General features: G+C 32.5%; 1 protein-coding gene across 4 annotated transcripts in view; it reads right to left on the bottom strand.

Moving 5' to 3' along the window:
• LOC125068892 (protein PALS1) overlaps nucleotides 1-24,820 on the bottom strand; it is a 166,724-nt gene that overhangs the window by 62,147 nt on the left and 79,757 nt on the right. For 2 of the 4 annotated variants that reach the window (XM_047678253.1, XM_047678254.1), the window contains 3 exons: nucleotides 22,828-22,940; nucleotides 16,553-17,208; nucleotides 12,891-13,016 (listed from right to left, as the gene is read on the bottom strand). In XM_047678253.1, coding sequence (XP_047534209.1) covers nucleotides 12,891-13,016; nucleotides 16,553-17,208; nucleotides 22,828-22,940 — 895 coding nt within the window. The remainder of the gene's footprint in view (nucleotides 1-12,890; nucleotides 13,017-16,552; nucleotides 17,209-22,827; nucleotides 22,941-24,820) is intronic. The other 2 variants (XM_047678256.1, XM_047678255.1) reach the window with 2 other exon arrangements.

The raw sequence follows: 24,820 nt of genomic DNA, 5'->3' as shown, positions 1-24,820 counted from the left end.
TTGAACGAGAAACATTTTGATATTTCACCGAAGTATCTCTAAACATCACAAATTTCCCGCGGGATAACCGTAAATTGAGATCTTGTTTACATCTATTGTGATAAGCGAGCGAAGTTATTTCACACTAACAACGTAAATATGAGTATCGATTTATAATCAACATAACGATAAAATTAATAACACTCTCCATCTTTACGTTTGTTTTGATTCAAAGCCGACATCGGTATATCTGTCCAAAATGTCACAAATATATTAATTTTACATAGATTTTATGAAAGGCAATGTCGTGTAGATTATTATGCTTTATAAACTTTTGAATAACGAATTTATTCATCATAATATCTGTATAAGAGACACGTTTAAACAACCGTCACAATGCCATATTAAAATATGTCTGACCTTACAAAACAGTCGTGAATAAAATAAAGACTTATTTTCATAAATAAATACAAACACAATCGAATTACGTATGTACGTTCGTAAACACCCACACGCACACAAAGTATGATGAATTCGACAAGCAAAACGTTTAGAAACAAATAAATTTTATTTCAAATTTTACGAACCATTACCTTTTATTTAAAAAAAAATCTCATTCAAATATAGGTATACCTATATTTTTTGTATTTCATGTATAGTCAGCAAACTACTAAATCTAAATATTTACAAAACTTCTTGGTAAACATTTCGTATACACAGCACGACACTAAAAAAATGGCCATTCAACACTTTCAAATAAAGAACACATTCGAAATGGCAATTAGCACTGACACTGCCGAACTGAAATTGGAGGCAAAAGTGACACTAACTTTTTTTTAAACTCACGAAACGTCACTCCAACGCAAAGTATCGCGGCATACTACCGATTCCGCCTGTCGCCCGGCCCTACGCGAAACCTAGTTACTCGTACAGTCGGCCGCAGAAGTGAATGAACAAAGGAGAGTTTTGTATAACTGAGATACAAAAAGCAGTGTCATAGCGCACCAGTTTTGTAAATATTATTTCGTTAATTTCTTTTGTAGGCGACTGTGTAGGCGTTCTCTTGTCTTAATAAATCGAAAGGTGACAATCACCGAATATTTGCAATTTACGATTTGTGCTATTGTTTAATTTACTTATTGGGTCTACAAAAATTTACTTGGAAAGTACAAAATAAGTTCCTTTACCCATCCAACAATAAACTCAAGTCAAAGTAACTAAGCCCGCAAACTCCTTAAATATTCGCTGACGCAACCAGACCGCCTCACCTACTACTGTTTACTGGAAATTATGAAACAGTGTGTATTAAACAAGAGGCAAATAACCGCATACGTTACGGCTTCCCAGCGTTATAAATATTAATTGAACGTTCATTATTTCGTTTCAATCGTAACTTGTGTAAAATTGTATTTACATAAAGTGAATTTTATATATCATTTATTACGTTAAATAAGTATGAGACTAGTGAATAATAGTCGAATGACAGGAACTTAGATGATAATAATTATTAAGAAACTATTTTGAGTCATTTATATGAATACGAGAAGATTAAAATTTCAAGGTCGAATTTGGATGCAACGTTCATATGTAACGTAAATCGTTTCTTACAAAGGGATGTTTCACTACTGTCACTTATATAAGTAAACAAAAAATAATCAATGGAATACGAATAAACGAACAAAGAAACGACTATGAAATTTATCATTATTTTACCCTCACGTAGAAATAGCTAACGACCGAGTTACGAATGATTTGAGACAAAAACCTTAAGATTAATGAGTTTACTTTTAATATCAAAACATTAGAATTGTTAAATGATGTCGTTAAACGGTAAGAGACGAAGAAACGACCAGTCGTTATTCGAAGAGATTGGAGCACGCTTTGCTTTTGCTATGAAGTGGTGATAAGATTTCGTGCAACCCCGCTGTGTAGATACCACCCACTTGACAATTGTTCTACGGAAACCCTTAATTTGAGTTATTTCTTGTAAATTACAAATACGAGGTATAGGTGGTCAGGGTAAAGTTACGAAACAATCATTAAATTAAACTATCTATACTTTGTTACCTCTTCACGCTTATATCGATGAACCGATTCAGTTGAATATTGGTATGGAGATATTTTGAGCCCGGGGGTAGGACATAGGTTGCTTTTTAATTCACTCCTCGAGGGGGTAAAATTAGAATGGGGGGTGACGATATTTGTGATACAGGTTAAGTTTTATAAATTTCAAAGTAAAGATTCACCTAAAATAATTCAAGACAAACTTCATTCGAGTATCGCTTGATACTTTTAAATTAACATTTTGGACTACATCATATACATTACTCTGAGCTAAAGCACTTGTGTTATAGAAAATCAGAAGTAATGACGTTACCACTTACACCCAGACCCAAGACAACATAGAAAACTAATGAACTTTTATCAACTCGGCCGGGATCGAACCCGGCACCTCGGAGTGGCGTACCGATGAAAACCGGTGTACACTCGACTCAACCACGGAGGTTTTTATTTTATAATGAGATAAATTTAAAGTTACTGAAACGTAGTAAATGAACTTATATGGTGATATGATATATCTCTATAGACAATGATACCTGATATAATCTGAGGCATATCTGGCATTCCTAGCGTTACAAAAGCGCTGCAAACCGTGGGATATAAGTTTATATGCGTCTTGTGCTTGTCAAGTTGTCACTACCGGAAAACAACAACATTAAATTGTTATTAGACCGAAGCATAATCGGTATGTGCGACATTTAATACCTTAACAAATATTAGTATAATCCTGTGTTTCCCAAAGTTCATCGAACCACTACCCACCTAACAAAACACTTTCAAATTCTGATTTAGTTTTCATGCCGAAAAGGGCATAACTAGAAGGATGTATCAACTTTAATTGTAAACAATTTTAATCGCAACGAATTTCAAAATTTGAATTTATTTTTAATATTAATCAACTAAAAATCACAGTCATGTACCTACTCGCAACCCACTGGTGCAAGTGCGCTTTCTGTAAGAACTCTTAACTCACCGCAGAAAACGAATTTCAGAAACGTATTAATCATTATAATATATACATGCTATATAAAAACATTGCACGGCGAAATCTTATCACGAGATGCGAAGCGAGTCTTACATAAAGACACTAGTATAATTCGTCTACGAACGTAATATTTTGTATTGTTAAGCAAAAAGATAATAATAACATTACAAAAAGTAAATTTTAATTATGTATTATTAATATTTTAAAGCTTATGCGTAATCTTTTTTTTTAATTTTAAGAGTCTATAATTAAAAAAAGTTAGATAGTCTTCGTAAACATGGTAGCGAATTAATTGTTATGAGGTATATACGCTTTTACTGCCTCAGAAATATTAAAACGAGCGAGACCGCGCGGAGCCGTTAGTGAAAAAAAAGGGAAGCTTACATAATTCGAAAGGTATTACGACAATGAAATACAAAAATAAAACATTTGATTCTTAGATATTATTAATAAAGTTTGCTTCCCATTGTAATTCTACCAACGTTATATATTGAGAATACTCGGCGTGTTTTGGGAGTCTGACGTCATCGGGGACGTCATTTTATACTCCATGACGATGGGAATCCTAGTCTTCCCCGTAATGTGTCGACCCGCTCCGTTCCGTCGATGAATTATTTTCGTTAAACCGGAACAGATATTAATACTTTTATTTTCGTAATAGCCGACGGTATTTTATTTATATGTTAAAAATATCTTGTAGTATATCCTCTAGTCTAGTCTGACAATCTCGCAGACGGGAAACATAAATGCTTATTGATTTCGTGTAAGTATAGCATGCATCTCGAGCTGAGTTGGTCCCGTGGTTAGAACGCGTGCATCTTAGCCGATGATTTCGGGTTCAAACTTAGGCAGGCACCACTGAATTTTCATGTACTTAATTTGTGTTTATAATTCATCTCGTGCTCGGCAGTAAAGGAAAACATCGTGAGGAAACCTGCATGTGTCTAATTTCAACGAAATTCTGCCACATGTGTATTCCGCCAACCCGCATTGGAGCAGCGTGGTGGAATATGCTCCAAACCTCCTCCTCAAAGGGAGAGGAGGCCTTAAGCCCAGAAGTGGGAAAATTTAATTGTATTTAAACCACTTTGTAACAGCAAACAAAACCTAAGTTAGAAGAAGAATTTAATATATTTGCAACTTATTTTTTTTGGGTAGGTACCAAGCATTCTTCAAATTATATACTACCGCTAAGCAGCAATACTCTGTATTGTGTTCTGGTTTAAAAGAGGAGTGAGCCAGTGTAACTGCAGGCATTATTTCATTATCAAGGTTGGTGGCGCATTAGCCATGTAAGGAATAGTAAATATTTCTAAGAGCGCCAATGCCTATGAGCGTTGACAACCCGTTTATTTATCCGTCCGCCTTATAAAAAAAACCCATATTAACAAATTTTAGAATTTTTTATTTTTCAACTTTTAGTATTCAGAATATATTCTGAATAAGCTTCTTCATACTCTTAACATGTAGAGTACACGACTTGCGAATTCTTCTTGAAACATAAAACACTCCTTTACTGCGATAAAATTTCACGTTATCCGTATAATAAAGCTTATCCTCGCAAAATGTGAGGTTCTAACTTCTATCCGTGTGCCCTGAAATAAATGCTTAAAGCAAACTTGAAAATAAACTCGGACTTCCCGAACAAATAACAAGGGTAGAATCCTTTTAGCGAATTACAATGTCATTTATATATCAAATTTGTTACTTCTGCGTGAATACTTACTAATATTGTAATACGGAAATATAACCGTTTTTATTGTGATGAAATTCCGTATAAATATGGATGAACTATGAGGATGGACTGCGATTTTTTATAAATAGCTAGTTCCTCTATACTACTTACGTGAATTTGGTGAAGTTTGCCGTTTTTCGTGTTCGAAATATGGAAATTTGTTCCAATGGAATATCATCAGGTACACGGCTGTCTATAATTTTTCTCAATATATGGGCTATCTAACACATAAAACATTGGTTAAATAGTCTAAATCGTACTACTAGGCTCTTATTAGTCCGTTAAAACCAGCACTCTTCTTCTCTCAACTTTTTCACTTCACGTGTGAATAAAATAAAAATACGTTCTATACAAATAAAGTCATATGTTAAGACTAGTGAAAGTTTTTGTGTTGGGGTAATTGCAATTCAGTCACGCGGACCACTGGACGGATTTATAATAAAATTTGGATCAGGAATCATATCGTGGAACAGATAACACAAGAATTCGAAATTCAAATCATCTAGATTTAAAGGTAGTCAAATACTAAACCTTCTTCGAAGCGCGCTGCATCTTTTGGTATAAGTTTAATGTACCATTATTGGTTTAGTAGATTTTTTAGTAAGGTATTGCAAAAAAAAACGTTTCCTCGTTTATTAGTAACTACTCGTTTTTTTTCTTCAAATTATTGTAATAAAAAAAAAAAAAATCTTGATTTACGGCGAATGTTTTATTTTCAATCATTCAAAAATGCTTTACATTGATGACAAATTCTTACGCATGTACACGAGGCAGCAAGTATTCTTTGATCTATGCACTGACTTAATTAATTATTAATAAAATAAATTTAATAAATAAAGTATATTTCGTTAATGGTTTATAAAAAGAAAAACAGGAACATGAATTTATCATTCGCTTGTCTCATTTATTCGGCGCAGTATATATAAGAAAAGGATTTGGCAGTCTGGCAGGCAGATGGACAGCCTTCCTTGAGAATGCTTTTACTGGTGAATTGCGCTGAATATAATCGGGTGGTTCGATTGAAGCGCTTAACGTTAATACCCTTGTATTCCCGACACCCACGGGTTCGCTCCAATCATAATGATATCAATGTCAAATCATCACAAACAATTAGAAAAATACAAAAGCTAGATACATGTAAAGATTAATGACATTTGACATAGCGCAATAAAAAATAATATTTACTTGGTGATATGGCTCTGGGCAGTCATCATATATTCTACGGCTTAACAGCAAGGTTGAGTTTGAAGGATGATTGAACCAGTGTAACTAGAGGTACAAGGGACATAACATCTTAATTTCCAAGGTAACGCATTTGCGATGTAGGGGATGGTATTTTACTACGGCGCTAATGCGGCACATTTTAAGAGCACTTGTGGCTTTACCATAAAAATGATGTACTTTGCCATAAAAATCCAAACACCCAGTGGTCCAGTGGTTAGAATCCGTGACCGATGATAGTTCAAACCTTGCCTGCTTACAGTTTTATTACAATAAAACTTAAGTTTAAACATTTTCCAAACGAATTAACTTCGTGTATTTAGAATTTTGTTTTAGTCTTTGAGACATATGTATTTAAAAAAAAATAAGATTAATCCATTACACAATTCAAAAGAAGTAGGCAGAGCGTTAAGGTGAGATCGTTATCGCAAAGGAGTTCCGAAAACACTTCAAGTATCTCGCATCACGACCATGTCAAAGACACCGACGTCTACGCCTTGCCCATTTGCATACTTGCAATACATGAAAACAGGACAATTTTGAATACTTCACTCAGATAAAAATATACATTCAACTAACACGAACTTCATAATAGCTACGAATCCATTCACGTCGAATATTTACTTTTGCTATCCAGTATTTTCCCGCGAATTATGTCAGCAAAGTACCCACAATGAGCACCCGTTTAAATCCGTTACTACGAATAACGAGAACAATTGGCTTTAAATACAACTATGAACGGGATTATAAATACCATAAAATTTTACAGATTTTTTTTTAAAACAACCGTTAAAAATCGTAAAACTTAAAATATACACTGATAAAAAATCATTATGAATGAATGTTGAATTGGCATAGTTAACATTTATATATATGGTAAATCTGTAATGGATCTGTGTCACTGTAAAAGATATGCATATGTACATATATATATATATATATATATATATATATATATATATGTATATTTACACATGAATACAAAAGAAAAAATCACAATGTATTCGAATATTTCCTGTCTGTGCGTCACGTCACACTATGATCTAAAACTCGTTATGTTGATTTATTATTTGTTATAATATTCAATTCTATATATGTAGTAAAATTTGCTTTCTATTTTAAGACTAATAGAAAATATACAGAAAAATAATTACGAAAACGAATTACAGTGGTCAGCGGTGCTTCGGACATTTTCAAGGCAATCATTATAATAAAGTTGACCAATGAGGGTGAACGAAAGCGTAACTCTTCAGCTATCCTAATATGGACCGGGAAAATTAATGAAGAAGGAAGGATGGAAGTTGCTCACTACCCAGAAGCAGAAGGGCGTAGCATGCGCGAACTATCTCATATAAACGCCCCACTATCGTCTTTTATACTAATGAGAACATACTCGAGGAGATATGGCGACTGTTTTATTTGTTGAGCCTAACTGAAAAAACTACTAAACAAATATACATAAAACTCACATCAGAACATGCAACGCGTTTCGAAGAAGGTTTCATTATATACTATTATTATAAAAGTATCCGCGATCGTTTCACCCGCTTTAACTAATTTCTTAATGTTACAAGCGTAAATTTCATTTTCTAGTATTTTATAAAATTTATGCATTTATTTGAGCATACAACCATAAGTGAGAATATTCTCGATAAAGATCAAATCTGTCGAGGTCAAGTCGTTTTGATTGACCTGATTACATTTAAATTACTTGGTAGTAAAGTTTTGTGAGGCTGAGTAGGTACCCACTCATCAGATATTCTACGGTTATATTATTTTATGGTTTGAAAACTGAGTAAGCAGGTGTAACTACAGGCATAAGGGACACAAAGTCTTAGTTCCCAAGGTTAGTGGCGCATTGGCGATGTAGGGAATGTTAATATTTATTACAGCGCCAGTATCTATATGCAGTGGTGACCACTTACCATCAGGTAGTTCGTTTCCTCATTCATTGGCCGCCTTCTTATATTATAAAAAAAACAAAAACTATAGAATAAGTCGCTATGATTGACCCGATTACATATAGAATGCTTATTATATATAAAAAATATATACTGGGCATTTATTTCCAGTTTAAAATCCCAAACGAACGAAATTCATATAATTTAATTTACAACTTTAATATGCCTACGGGAATTAAATGTAAATACAAATGATAATATAAGTTGTATGTAGCAATACTGACTCACTCGCCCTTCAAACCCGAATAATAGAATCATTCTAAGCCTAACGTAAACAAAGCCGTTATTGCAGTGAAATCTAACAAATCGCACGAAAATACACCGAACTAAATCTAATGGCATGTTTTATGTACAAAATGTCCGGCGTCAAAACAAGAGGGCAAAGCGCAGGAAACTCGATACAAAACATTAAATAACAACAAAAGAGACGCGTGACGTGTCACACACACATACGCAAATAACACTGTATGTGTCAAATTATGTTAGTGTGTATTATCATTATTATATTCAGAGTTTTCAAGTTAAACAAAATATAATATAGTTATTAAGTATTGTGTTATTGATTATTAATTGGATTTTTGAAATATTATAAAATGTTCATGTTAAATGTTGTTAATGTTAAGCTAATCCTAGACACACGATAACGCTAGTACAAGTACATTGGTATTGAGATAAAAGAGTATATTAAGAAGATCGACTTAATTTCAATGGGATTTATTTTTTTAGATAATATGATAACGAATTGTTCAGTTTCGATTTGATGGAAAGTGAATCAGTGTTATTACGTTTGTATTTTAGTAAAAGTAGGAAAAAGGATAAACAAACCTTAGATATACGTATTTGCTAATAGCTCGGCTGTATTGGGCACTACTAAGTTTTTTATTAATATATCTTTATTTATAATACAACACTATTACACTTAACTACATATTTCCCCTTAAATTTAATTCCAACATTCCGATAACAGTTTAGTCGACGTTCAAAACGCCATTTTTTCGCAAATCCATAGTGAATATCATAGATTAATCAAGCTCTCAACCAACGATATCGCGTCAATTTGCTGTCAAATCTTGTTTATTTGGTTTTTTTCCTGTTATGATTGGAATAGAGTATATGCACAAAGGTGAAATTAGGCCTTTGCTCATATTTTATCAAATAAAAGAAATAGCTAATCTCATCGAACGAAATATCTTACATAATTATTGTCCGCCTTAACTTACAAATGAGTTCGTTTGATCTTTTATAAGATACTTTTCGGCGTTGAGTTCTCGAAATTAGAATATATTACAATTAAAGGAGTCGTCTATATAAAAATATATTTATACAAAAACAAGTCACTAGCAAATATATAATTTATTTACTTGATATTCTTTAAGGATTTCTTTATCTTAATTTACGAGTATGTAATATATTTTAATTTAGATATTGTCTTCAGAAAAATACAGAAGGAGCGCGTGGAACATGACAATGAAGTAACAAAAGTAAATACAAATTAAAAAGCGAATACTAAACGACGCGGTCGTATACAGCGCGTCGTTTGCATTTGTTCGGGTTGATATATTACTTATAGGGAAAGTTTCAGTAGGCATACAAAAAATCAAGTAAGTCCCATAAATGGATAGATTAATAAATTCAGATAATAATTGATTTTTTTTAGTGACGAAATAAAAAAAGTAAAGTAAAATGTAATATTTTTATATTTCATTTATAATCGTTCGCTTGTATGATGTGTACGTTAATTCCAATCCAAATTAACAGTAACAAAATAAGACTGAGGACATATTAAATAAATGAAATCACTTTTGTTTATGTTTTTAGTAAAACAATAATGACGGTACATTATTTATCATTTTAAAAACATATCCGGCATAACAAGCGCCTGTTCACCAGAAATACCGCGGTCCGTTTGGTCGGAATGTAAAGAATTTTTCAATAACACTGCCAACGAGTTCTCTAAACTTTGCGAATTACATTTTAAATTATTATTTATCACATCGTATTTTTGTAATGGCTATTGTTCGTAACAATACATTTTTATGCCCTTTATATGAATGGGTTTTATTAGAAAACAAAAATAAAATTTCATTGTACCTAGTTTACGTGACGTATTGCTGTCACGGTTTGCCGTCGTTAGTCTACATTTAAAACGGTTGAAACTTTAAAACGAAGGTATAATGTATGTATACTAAAACCTTATCCGAAACACGCTACATCTTCCGGTACAAGTTTTGTATATGGCTAGTGGCTTAGTACTTTTTCCTGTTAGGCATTACAATAAAAACGTCCTCTTTGATTAGTACAGAAGAACTAGGATATTATTTACTACTAGCAACACCATTCCGACTTCGCACGGATTCAAATTATTAATTAAAAAAAATGTTATAATATAAATATAATTCATACCCAGTAGTACTAAGGAAAAAATTTACCAATGTCGATTAATTGAAAAAAAATAAATTAGATCATTAGTTTTGGACTTTATACCCCACATACTATAAAACAAAGTTATATATTACTTTATATATTATACTATATTTTATTTTGGTATATGTATACACATACATATACTTGCATTTAGTAAAAAAGCAGTTATTTTAATATTACAAACAGACACTCCAATTTTATTATATGTATAGAAGATGAATACAAATTTGTACACCGATTGAGCAAAATAAATTAATTTCCAAAGTGTTTTTGAAATCGATTCCAGATGTTTTACCATACCGATATGACAGACAGTATTTACCAATATATATAGAACTTAGGTTTGCTGCTATGAGCGCATTCAATTTAAAAATAAGGAATCTAGAATCAACCGTGAATAACCAAACTAGTACGAATACTTATGCTTTTCTCACCAAAGTGCATATTTGCGTTAATAGTTAGTAATTCTAAACATTTTAACTTTGAATGCAGGTTTCCTCACGATGTTTTCCTTCACCGCCGAGCACGAGATGAATTATAACCACAAATTAAGCACATGATAATTAAGTGGTGCCTGCCTGGGTTTGAACCCGAAATCATCGGTTAAGATGCACGCGTTCTAACCACTGGGCCATCTCGGCTCTGCATGTGTGTAATTTCGATGAAATTCTGCCACATGTGTATTCCACCAACCCGCATCGGAGCAGCGTGGTGGAATATGCTCCAAACCTTCTCCTCAAGGGAGAGGAGGCCTTTAACCCAGTAGTGGGAAGTTTGGAGTGGGAGCTGCTCATGCATCATGCTCATGTAACTTTGAATATACATAATAATCGTTTCGTTGCTAAATATGAAAAAAAAAAAACATTTTATTAAAAGGAATTTCGGACGTAACAGTGTTTATTTTACCAAAGCATAGCGTGATTCAGGAAATAGAATAAAGTGAACAACGCCATCTACAGACCCTGTGTTGAGTTAAAGTCTTTTTTTTTTAATTTTGTAAAAGGCAAATGTATAACTATCAACGGATATTTATAATATAAACGAATACCTTGCTTAAAAGTTTGGAATTAATAATTCATAATAATAAATTAATCCCGCTCTAAGCCTTGGAATATACCATATAAGGTCAGATGAAACCGGTAAACGTTTGAAATATTTTATTATTAATTATAATAATTATTTTAAATACATCGACCGCAATTTAATTAGCACATCACAGGTATGTCATTAATGAAAACTGGCTCTATAAACTGTACGTAAGTCAATGGGCCTGATTTAATTAAAAAATAAACAAGCCCGAGCAGACCGATATGAAACATTTTCCGTCAGAATTAAATGTATTACCAACATTCAGCATTTATTTATAATCTGTGAACAAAATTTAATATACGTACTTCACACGATAACTTAACTTCGTATTAGTTTAAAATTAGTTTTTCTATAACTTTTCGCATCAACAACATTTTTTAATCATAACTTATAATGAACACATGAACTAATTTGAATTTAGTTTTCCAATTTATATTACGTAAACAATGAAAGTTTTACTTCGTTGCTCATATATTATATAATATATAAATATATGTTGCTAATATATTATGGATTTTTATAAACATGTGGATTTGATATTGCGAACAAGGTTTGCTCTCGTATTTACAACAATTCTCGAATAATATATATGATAAGAATAATCAAAGTCAGATTTACTTATCTGACTCAATACTGAACTCTGATTGGTCGCTTATTGCGTCATCGAATGCCACCGACCAATGAGTATTTAGAGTGATAATTCATTAGTGCTACTGCCTTTACATAACATAACATAAGCAGCCCGTAAATGTCCCACTGCTGGGATAAAGCCTCCTCTCCCTTTGAGGAGAAGGTTTGGAGCATATTCCACCACGCTGCTCCAATGCGGGTTGGCGGAATACACATGTGGCTGAATTTCGTTGAAATTAGACACATGCAGGTTTCCTCACGATGTTTTCCTTCACCGCCGAGCACGAGATGAATTATAAACACAAATTAAGCACATGAAATTTCAGTGGTACCTGCCTGGGTTTGAACCCGAAATCATCGGTTAAGATGCACGCGTTCTAACCACTGGGCCATCTCGGCTCGGCTACTGCCTTTAAACGGCGATTAAAAACGACGTAATTTTTTGTCAGAAAAGGGCTATCAGCCTGCAACTTTTATGCCGTGAAGTTTACCAAGACACAATTAGTGTTCCTGTCCTACCGGCTACTTAATTTATCAACTTATTCTTACTATTAGATAAAAACGTGCAGTTATGATTCTTGTGAAGAATATTAATTTGATATTTTACATGTATTTTATATGTACATATATAGTCATACACACGTACAATTTCTAAATAGGACCATTAACCACCGCGGTGCCGAAAAAATGCATTATTATGCACAAAACGCAATAAACAATTATTATATTAATTTGTCAACCAGGTAACAGCTTTTTATATAATATGTCCTTAATTAAATAAATTTCATTCATATACTACACTGACCTGATATTTTTTGATGGAGTCGATCTGGTCCCTCGTGATGTCGTGCGCCGGGGGCCGCGGTGGCGCGTCCCTGGGGGCCTCGCGCGGCGGCACCGCTGGCGCTCCCTTTGCTGTGCCATTCACCTGCTAATATTGACATAATGGAATGAGCATATAGTTAGTATGATGATTTAATTAAAATTACAGAGAAAGTATGAGACATTTAAATAAATTTAATTTTAGAAATATACTTTTGAAATGCTTTAATTAGTTAATTGAAGCTTACAACATATGCATCCATATGTATAATCGGCTTAGTTTTTTCGAGAAAACATACTACATACAACCAATCAACTAGCTCGTATATGACAAGCTTTATATGTTTTATTCATTTAAAATATTTTACTTTTCAACAGATTAAAAAATATCATTAATAATACTTTATATTTAGACCCTATAAATAAAGTTATTAGAAGTTCATTTATAAATAATGGTTATAGATTCAAAATAAACACAAATTTGTCAAATTTCTGGTCCCAAATACCCACGTTCCAAGACAGATCTCAAGCAGGAATATAGTTAAATACAGAAATTACATAAATTTACATGTTATGTATAATTACAAATTAAATTTCTAATATAAATTATAATAATGAGATATTTTTACATATAAATTAAGGACATGCTTTAACATTTACCAAAAAATACATAATCATCTTATTAAATTAAATAACATGCTTAGAAAGTTCATCACTTAAACTATATTTAATTGAAAACTCACTTTAAAAGTAGAGTTTGGTTAAATCACATTAAAAAACGAAAGTAATTCTGTCTGTCTGTTGCTTTTTTACCAAATAACTAAGCCGAATTGGATGAAATTTGGTATAAAGCAATTTTGAACTCTTATATGCCTAATATTAACCCTTGAAACGCGACCAATGGAGTATTTAAAAAAATATCATTTTTGTTGCTTAATTAAACAATTAAAAAAAATACCAACTAGAAAACGTGTGTTGTTAATATTTTTAAAGTGAGTTCTCAAATATATTTAATTATACATAACGTTATAAGTCTTATATAAAAATATAATTCAGTATATAATATATAACCATGAAAACCTGAAAAGAAAAAAAAACTGGTTAAGAATTAATCTGAAAGGAAATAGACCAGTTAGATTTAGGATTATATTTAATAAATATATAGTTAAGAGAGTATTCCCGAAATAAAATATGCTTAAATAATAAATAAATTAAAAAAAATCCATATCTTTGATTATATATATGTCTAGATAGACTGTCAAAACTGAAAACGCGTTGATAAAATAGTGGCCAAAAGTTGTACTACGACACTAAGCACCCGCACACTAGTAAAGTACTATGACATTTAGAGAGTCTCCAGCGTAGCTTAGCCACATAAAGATAGTAAAGTTGGCAAAGTTTTAGTTCCTGTGTAGTGCGACAATCTATCTAGATATATATATAAATAACCTGAGATGTAAAATATATCATCTAAATATGTTAATAAAAGCTATTTTTTCTTTGATGACAAATATCAATGTCATAAATATATAATTTTAATCGATTTATTTAAAGAATCGCACAGATAAGCCAGCGCTATTTTGTCCATAGACAATAGTTAGTTGATGGTTTAACTTTATTTTCCTTTTATCATTTGTAGATAAATATCAAGTCGTTGCTGTATGAAAGTTAACACTTTCTCAAAAAAAAACATTCTATAATTTACTAAAAATATAATTTTATACGTAAGCCTAATTGTCCGGTTTTATTACCGAGTTATCTCAGTTATGAGTCACTTCTTTGCAAACCAGTGGTAGATTGTTAACGATTAATAAACTAGTGTAATGTTTTCATATATTAAATAAAAAACTGTCTTTGACTTGACTTTGAATTAGATAATGTGGGCAGATTCGGTTGTGATTGTCAGTCACTTTTAATTAGGTAAATAAAATAAATAATTTCTATCGCTTAATTAGATCTCGTTACCGCGGACAGTAGCTTAGTGCAAGAAGCGTGAATGATACTATAATGTTAATGAAAGTGAAGCAAGAGAAAATACAGTAAATATTTAAAATCTTGATTGTTTACGATAAAAATGGATTATAATTAATTATATTATACAGCCGGTTGAACACGAAGATTTGAAAATAAGGTCTTAAAAAATGGAAATCTTACTACGATTTCCAGTACTGTGTTTCATCTTTTATTCCAGGATGAAAAAAAAAAACAACGTGATGTTATTCCGCCCTATATATCAAAACATACTGCGAAGGGCTTTGCCCAGCGGTTCGTCTTATTCGAATGATGAGGAATGTTGTCTGATATGGGCACTTTAATTAATTTAGTTTCCATTGAATATTTTCTATTCCATTGGATATAATGAGTAAAGGCCTACATATTGTAGCTTGAATTTTTGCCTGAAATAGGGAATCGGGAATTCTTTTTTATGATTTTTATTACGTATAGATTTATTTTTTAATTTTGTAAATTCCACCCACTCATCAGATATTCTAACGCCAAACAGCAGTACTCAGTATTGTTGTGTTCCGGTTTGAAGGGTGAGTGAGCCAGTGTAACTACAGGCACAAGGGACATAACATCTTAGTTCCCGAGGTTGGTGGCGCATTGGTGATGTAAGGAACGGTTAATATTTCTTACAGCGCCAATGTCTATGGGCGGTAGTGACCACTTACCATCAGCTGACCTATTTGCTCGAACGCCTATCGAATTCATAAAAAAAAAATATCCTTACTGAAATATTTAAGTGCTTGTCTAACGGATACGTGTGATATCTTGGCAGATAGAAATATGAATAATTAATTATTTTATACAGACTAAAAATACATTTTTACTTTCTTTTATTTCTTATTTGATTGTAAGTTGTAATAAGCTAACTATTTATTCTCAAAACTGTTTTCATTTTACTCCTGAAGCTTCTTTAAATACTTCAGCTTAAGGGACATATATTTTCAAGAATTTTAAATTGTGATTTTTTTAAATATTATTCACCGTATTGATCCCCCAGTTTATAAAATATAAATATAAATAATTAAAATCAATACACATCGTAAAACAATTATTACATAGTTATGATACTGTAATATTAAATATCTTATTAAATAGTCTCCTCAATAGTTGTTTCAAGAATGCAATAAATAGATAAATCAAATCTTAAAAGTTTTGTTAATCCCAACTCCACTTTATATGAGCAATGCTTGTTGAAATACTTAAATCCATTAACGTCATAAAAACTTGACAAGATGTTCAACAGTAGTTTCCTTTTTTCGAATTTATTTACATAATAATCATTGTATTATAAAATTTATTATGGCCTGAATTATATATAAATAAAAAACAAGTCACGGTACTAATCACGGTCGCGTGGGATGGTGGCAAGAATACTAGCAGCATTGAATACCCGTTGAATCGCAATTCAGATCCTTTGGGCAAAAAATGAACCAGACCTCCTGACACCAGTGAAGGCAATAAGACGAAGTGTTATACTTATAAAAGAGGTAATCTTTTAAAATTTCGGAGTTACACTTCAGAAATATGATTTGTCTTATTCGCCTCGTATCTCAACAAGCAGTACCTTCGTGCACCAAACCAACCTATATCCGGAACTACCCATCCCGATGACACCATGAATCATGCGCTCGTGTTTACCTGCAGCGGATACTTTTTGTCCGCGGTACCGGGATACTTGGGTGTACTTTTGACGATTTGCACAAAACTGTCAGGAACGTCGACCGCCACCTCCCTCCCAAGCAGTACAGGCGTCGTGTCAAAACCAGGAGGCAGGTTATAAGAAGCGTACACCGCCTCTCTGATGAGTACGGAATCAGTTCTCGCAGAGTAAGCCACGCCCACCCTGCAGTCTAGCAAAGAATCCTCTCCATTAGAGATCAACAGTTGTATTTTATGATCGCTCAAATTTTGAGTCACGTTCGACGCCACGGATTCCGATCTTTCTGACGTCAAATCGCACTTCGCTGTTTCTGACGAACCCTTACTTTTCTTGCTGCCGAAACTTACTCCGGAACCGTCTGAACTCTGGGGTAAGGAGAGCAGTTCCATGGTGCTGTTGTTTTTGAAACTGCCTGACCCGTCAGAGCTGGGCCCTGATATGTCTATATTGCTTTGAAGTACGGTGCTCTGTTTACTCCCAAAAGATGTCCCAGAACCCCCGGAGGATAGAAGAGGTTCGTCATCCCTTGTCCGGAGGCGTACCTGAGGAGGCCGAGGGGGCGGGTACCGGGGTGGTGTCTTGTTCCTCGCGATGAAGCTGTCCGGGACGTCCACCGCCATTTCGCGGTGTGGGCCTGAAATGAGAAAGTACAAAATAATAAAAAAAGTTATATCTATTTTTGATTATAAATTGGTTTGATATTAAACACAAATTATTAATTTGCACTATTCCAGCTTTAAATCAAGAACTTATTCGCTAAAATCAAGATAATATTTATGTGATTCTACAGGTGCCTACATCACCTATCAAAGGTGCACTTCTTTGTAATTCTTCTTCTAGGGAGAATCGAAGTTTAATTTGAAAAAAGTGTTTAATGAACCGGAGAGTAATGTATGCTACATTTTATTCCGGAACAATGCACAACCGAAACCGCGAATAAAAACAAGTTACTTCTGTTAACTGTAATTTTATTCGACTAATAAAACATAATAAACGTCTTTTAATTTGTCGGCAATCATTTAAAACACGACGTATATTAAGAACTGAACATATTTCTATTACAAATAATATTATTGATTGATTTCGAATCCTTAAATAAAAAAATCTATATTAATAATGTTGGAAAGTTTGTATGGCTGATCTTGGCTTAACTGCAAGTCCGATGTTAATAATTATTTTTAAATTAGATAGTTAATTTATTGAGGAAGGTATATTACTTAACGTTACGACTCTACGTAGTCGAGCAATAACCATAATTTTAGCCAATATGACAAACTGTGAAACACGCTTGTATAATCTATATTTAACGAGGGTTAAGTAGCGGGCCAAAGCTAGTATTTATATATGTAGGTATATAAACACTTTCAGTTATTAAAATTGCACCGCGTTATGACATAAATTTAAATGATGTAATTATTTTTGCAAGGAATTCATTTGATGGTTTTTACATTAACAGCCTGTAAATTTCCCATTGCTGGGCTAAGGCCTCCCCTTTGAGGAGAAGGTATGGAGCATATTCCACCACGCTGCTCCAATGCGGGTTGGTGGAATACACATGTGGCAGATTTTCGTTGAAATTAGACACATGCAAGTTTCCTCACGATGTTTTCCAATGTTTTCACAAATTAAGCACATGAAAATTCAGTGGTGCTTGTCTGGGTTTGAACCCGAAATTACAGGTTAAGATGCACGCGTTTTAACCACTGGATTTGGATGAACTTGGATGGTATTTAGTTTTATAGATTTTTCCGAATTCTAAGTAAAATGAACTATTACAAAATGATAGACAATTAATTTATTAATAATTTTCTAGCGTATTGCGTACACACTTCTAGGATTCGAACTGTTACTTAGAATTTGACGGAAAAATCATTAACTTTTGGACAAACACGGGTTTTACACACACAGAGATCTGCATATACAAATGTACCAACGACTCAGTAAAATAAGTACTCATTGATATAATACGTAGATTGAAATCGTCTTGCATCGTTTGAACCTTGAAACAACATTGGCAAGATCTCGTCCCACTCCACTGAACTGTGACAATTTTCGCTTTGAGACACGGAAGTACAATTCCCCTTGAATTGCATGCATCACACGTTGCAATCCACAGATGATAAAACTAAAGGCACATTAACGTGAATCAACAAAAGCGAATACATAATCAAAAGCGAGTGCAAATTCATCATCATGCTGTCACTTTCATTATTGAGGTATTCAAAATAGATGCAACAATTCGCACTACCGATAATTTGTATTCGCTTTACTACACTAAAATGTTCGGCGCGCACCTTTGTTTTATAATCATGTCGCAATAATTCTTGCCATTAAGTAATATTATTAAGATCTAGTTTATCTTTTAAGCTTATCCCACTGTGGTAATAACCAAAACACAGTATGTAATTACATGACATCAAAGAAAGATATCCTTAAGTGTAGATTTCGGGTTAAGCCGGAGAAGCATCTATAAATTTTAGCGTAGATATAATTTGTATTTATAATTCAACTCGTTCTCGGTAAGAAAACTTATCTGTGTAGTGTGTATCGGATAAATATTTACTACTATGGTAAAAATAGTTCTCGAACTTTCTTCGCAAAATAATAGGAAGTTTTAGTCTTAGCGGTGAGACATTTACTGTTACTTAACAGTCAAGTGGACCGCCATTAGCATGCACTTAAGGTACTAAATTATGTATTTAAATTCCGTAAATTCAGTCACTGAAGTATGAACTAAAGTCTCTTGAAATTAATTTATACGAAGCATCACTTCGCGTGGACTTTGGACGAGTGTACCTTATCATTCAAAATATCTCACTTTCACAGGATAAAAAAAAGTAATGGTCATAAAATATAGTACGGAGTAGTTTACGTCAAATTGAATTAAATACATTTAGCTATATGTAGGTGCAATAAATTGTTCATTCGACTATATTTACAATAATGCTTAGTAGCCATTTTGAAACAATATAATTTTTAAATAAAAATAATCACACGCAAAGCATATATAGGTTTCGTATTGTATAATTAAAAAATACGACTAAACTAGCGACATTCACCTAACATTACACTAATTATATTTAATATGATGGTTTTATATAATACATACCAATAAGATACCATTCAATTGAATTACAATTTTAATTTTGTACATAGAAAATAAAATAATTTAACTTTTTAATCTATACCGTAATATGACCAAGAGGCATTCTTATAAAGCCAAGAACGTTAGAAAAAATATATTTATAAGAACGTGATGTCATTAAATAATAATTAAAAAGAAAATAATCTTAAGTATTCATGTAATTAACTTATATTAAATAAATTTAAATAGTAGAACATTTCCATTTTTAAATGCATTTTTTTTATTTTGATGTGATATTGTATCTACTGTTGGTTGTTGTTGTTGTTGAACGAAAATAAAATAAAATATGTTTAGATTATGTAAGTTAAAATAATGTGTTTCAAATGTACATTATTTATTTATTTTATTATACTTTTCACTTTTTTAGGCACAAATACTCACTCAAAATTATTCTTAACACTAGCAGGCACTTTAAAAAGTCATTTAACGTCAGTCTAACGCTCATATATTTCAACATCCCGAAATGTAAATTACTCAGAAAAGTACAGTAGTTTTGCTTAAAATAACAACTTTTAACAAATTTAGTAGTGGAATAAATTTAATTTTAATTAAACGTTTGTTGATTTCTAAAGATTAAACCATCATCATTTATATGTAATGATGTCCGTCTCTTAAGCTGTTTTTCGATTAAGATTTGTATAAAATGACATGTCTATATGTAAGAATAGATAATAAATTATTTTCAATGTATTTTTACAGTGTAATCCAATCAAAAAGGTCTATAGGTATGAAGTCTAATCTTATTTGTTTATTAGGTAATTTATTTTTATGACCTTCAAAATATATTAAAAGCACCGTGTTTGTAAGCTGTTCCGAGGAAAATGGTGAATATTTTAGGGATTCATAGGGTTCTATTTTTAAACAATACCCTTCTTAAATATATATTTGTAGATGGTAACTCTATTTTTAACAATAATATATAATAAAAAGGTATGTCAGGCAGATTTACGGTACATTTATAACTTTTTAATAAAAAAAAAAATGAGTTATTCTTCACTTTTCGGTAAATTATCTGTGACGATTCTGATGATGATGATGAGTCATGATTATAAAAAAAAGAGTAAATATTCTTTCTTCTATAATTTATTTACACGCTATTAATAATCCAACAAGATCGCATTTATAACCGGTAAATATATTCATAATCGACGCAATGAAAAAAAAAAATGTTAAGAATACACTTAATTAGCAATACGGCACAATATTTTCCTCATTTTTTATTTTGTGCATTGTTTCGCGAAGGTCGCTCGAAGCACGATATTGTAAATCACTCGAAAAACACGCAATATTAATGTACAATTAGATGACTTTGATTCTGAGAACTCCAGACAATTGTTTGGATCATAAAACGGTATTACATAGCTACATTCACAGGTTAGTTTACTCTATTAGTGTAAAATGTCCTCAACTGGGTTTAAGTTTTTTTCCTTTTAAGGACAACAATGTAGAGAATTTACTAGGAAAAATTAAGCCTATTTTTATCATTTTTTTTTTTTATTTGATATAGGTTAACGGTCCGATATATGGGTTATTGACCCCACCGAAACATTGTCATTGTAAGAAATACTAACCATCGCTACTGCACCACCAACCTTGGGAGGTCAATAGGAAGTCAATATACGAAGAATAACTAAGATGTTATGTCCATTGTGCATGTCGCTTCACTGATTCACTTACCCTTCAAACCGCAACACGACAATTATGAGTATTAAATGATGGTACATACCCAGACGGGTTTACACAAAGACTAAATAAACCAATCTGGTTAATAATCACGTCTTTTATTCGCTGTATCATCTCAGCTCTTTTTAATTACCCCTGTGTGTCATAACAAGGGTTTCAAATTCATGTTTAATCCAGTTTAACACATTGATTTTTTTTTAAACTTAGCTTACAAAACAAAGTTATATCAAAGACGACTTTTGATTTGTCATAAAAAAACTGGCTTTAAAGGAATTGACAGTTACCACTGCAGATAAAAAGAAAAATATTTCAACAGACTGGAAGTTATTAACACTTTTTCATATTTTTTAGCAACCTCAATATCAGTTGTGTTGTATGAGTCAGTGTTAGATATTCTTGCCACGAATGCTATTCTCAACGGAGAATAGGCAATACACGATATGTTATAGTGCTTGAGTGTGTGTGTGACCAACACAGATGCACTCTCTATTTCCTCACTATCGTAATCCACTGGGACGGCAATCCGATACGACCCGAGACAATTCAGGCGCAGGATCGGCTTTACGTGCGTTCCGAAGCAAGGGTTGATAACCAACTTCTTAACTTCGTGCTGTTTCAGAGAATTTCACGAAACAGGAACCCAACATATTATCGTGGGTTGCCTTGAGATCTGCAGCCTTATAAGCCATAAAATAAGTAATTTATGAGGTACATATTTTTAAAATACATAAAGCAGATTCTAATAATAAGTCGTAAGAAAGAATAAACTAAAAAAAAAATCTCTGCATTTCTTATACAGGTAACAATGACTTTGATCGTTAACAATACAAGCGATTTGGTACCAAATGTAGTGCAGTCCGCTGTAACCGTTGACGAGAGCAGTGTGAAGCGCTCTTTTAAACCTGAGTGAATAAAAATAAAACACGCCGTTCGTGAGTGGACCATATTTAAATAACACGTGTTATGAATATTCAATAACATATTTACTTAAATGTAAACTGTAGTGTATGTGACGTCATTAAACCTGCATACTCGAAGGCGTCTCTAGGTCATGGTATCCAATCGCCTACTACGCTGAAAATTAAGTAGTGAAAGAAACGTGCGCACGCGCCGCGTAGCAAATCCATTGTGTCGAAAACCGGTAATTTGACACATAAAGGCCTACTTCGAATTTTTCGTTCTCGTAATAATAATTATGATTTTGCATGCTTTCATTTCATTGTGTTATCATATTACCCATAATTTTAATATGTTCCTCAATATGTACGTAGCTTATGTTATCCCTTGCTTCAAACTTCCTGTGTACTAAATTTCATCAAATTCGGTTCAGTAGTTTATCCGTGAAGTCTTAACAGGCAGACGGACAAATTATTCTCGCTATTATAAATATAATACAGACTATTGATATAGTTAAGGATTACAAACCGGTGTCTGTGAGTGACAGCATAGTGAGCATGTCGGCCTCGTCATCCGGTGGCGGGCGTTTCTCCTCTTCAGCGCCGAGTACCACGATACTGGAGCCCGACCGCCTGCGGGGTCTGGAAGTTGAAACAAATGGAGTTTTATAAAAGAACAACAATAATTTAATTATATTTAAAAGCGTTAATAGCGCAATGGTTTACGGGTAAAACAATCTATTTCTCGTTGGAGCAGATTGGTGGACTCAGCTCCGAACCAGGATCACATTTCATCACTAGCGAATGACCTCAAAGGGGGAGGACGCCTTCGCCCAGAAGTGGGTAATTTTCTCGCTGTTCCTAATAAAAATTTCCGTTGGTTTTTAATATCAGGATACACCTTACCGTCTCTATTTTCAAATGCTCACAAAAACTAATTTCTTACTTCTAAACGAAATTTTTTTTTTTTTTAAGAAACGTAAATAAATGATTTTACTTTCAACTAAACAAACATATGATTGCGAGGGAAAAACTCAAAATGCACATCATATTATAAAGATGAGACGAAAGCGTCCCCTCCCGTGAATTTTCTTCGTGAATCTTATCACAATACAATAAGGTTTAAAATGTAATGTTTTATTTACTTTTCGTTAGTTTGGAGGGCGAAGATGTAACTCGGAGGCGGCGACGCGAAACGACACGCTATGTGCACACGACTTTATGTAACGGATTTATAATTCGAAATTTAAATATCTAACGTGTTGCCATATAGAATTGTTTGAATTTTTAATGTGAAATGGGGTTTAGTGAAATATCGTAAGAAAAATTAGAAACCGAAACAAAATTCGTTTAAATAAATAAATTATTAAAAAGTTTGCGAATATTCATACAATTGCCAAGACGTTTTTTTGTTAAATATATTCGTACAAAACGAAAATGACAAATGTTAATAATAATGATTGATTAATTTATTTGTTATTTCTACTTATATCTTCAATAATAACTTAAAAATTATGTGCCGATCAATCTTCTACGTGTCTTGTCTATCATTAGTGATGTCATTAATGCCTGCATATGTATGCAGAATATTTTAACTAAAACAGACACCATAACGATAAAACAAAACAAGGATCTAAGAAAGAAATGTTGAAATATATCAACGAGAGAAACGGTTAATTTCCAAAAATATATCTTTCTCTTAGAATTTATTAAAATAACTTTCCTTTTATATTGGTATCTATACTAATAGGTATTATAAAGAGGTTCAATTTGTTTGTTTGGTAATCTCCAGAATCGAATTCAAAATAATATTTTCTGTAAAAAAACGAAATTATTCCCAATTTGCTATAGGGTTTAAATTATATTTTAAATATCATATCGTTTTCTTAATTAATAAATTGCACCCTTGCCAATCCAGTTTGTTTTTAAAAAAATATGTCTATCGCCTAATCCAATCGAAGTAGGTATAAAGATAAACAAACAACAACAAAAACAAAGTAATAAATCTTTATTAATAAACAACACTATTACACTTAACTACAAAAATCCACTTTAATTTTACTTTCCGAATTCCGATAACAGTTCGGTCGACGTTCAAAACGCCATTTTTTCACAAATCCATAACGATTAATCAAGCTCTCGAACAATTATATCACGTCAATTCGCTGTCAAATGTTGTTTATTTGGCTTTTGTCCTCAAGTGGTTAAAATAGACTATAGAAATCCTTCTCTATGAATAAATACATATGTCCTGTTAACTTGTATAAAAATGAGTCGAACACCATCGCATTCGATTACTCTAAAACCGATATATAAACATATACTATATTTTTATTTTTGTTATATTACAAATATTTCAATGGTTCAACAAAATTTATTTAAGATCAAATCAACACTATGATTCAACGTTGAAACAATTTCAACGCCCACAAAAACGTAATCTCGTTCCTTCTACAAAGCCGTTCAAATTTGTAACTGGATTATTAAATTGTTGCACTTTATTTACTCAAGGGAAACAAACA

Source organism: Vanessa atalanta, chromosome 14 (genome assembly GCF_905147765.1).
Source record: "Vanessa atalanta chromosome 14, ilVanAtal1.2, whole genome shotgun sequence".
Lineage (NCBI taxonomy): Eukaryota > Metazoa > Arthropoda > Insecta > Lepidoptera > Nymphalidae > Vanessa > Vanessa atalanta.
The sequence above is the reverse complement of the archived record's forward strand: the minus strand, read 5'-3'. Positions and strand labels throughout refer to the sequence as shown.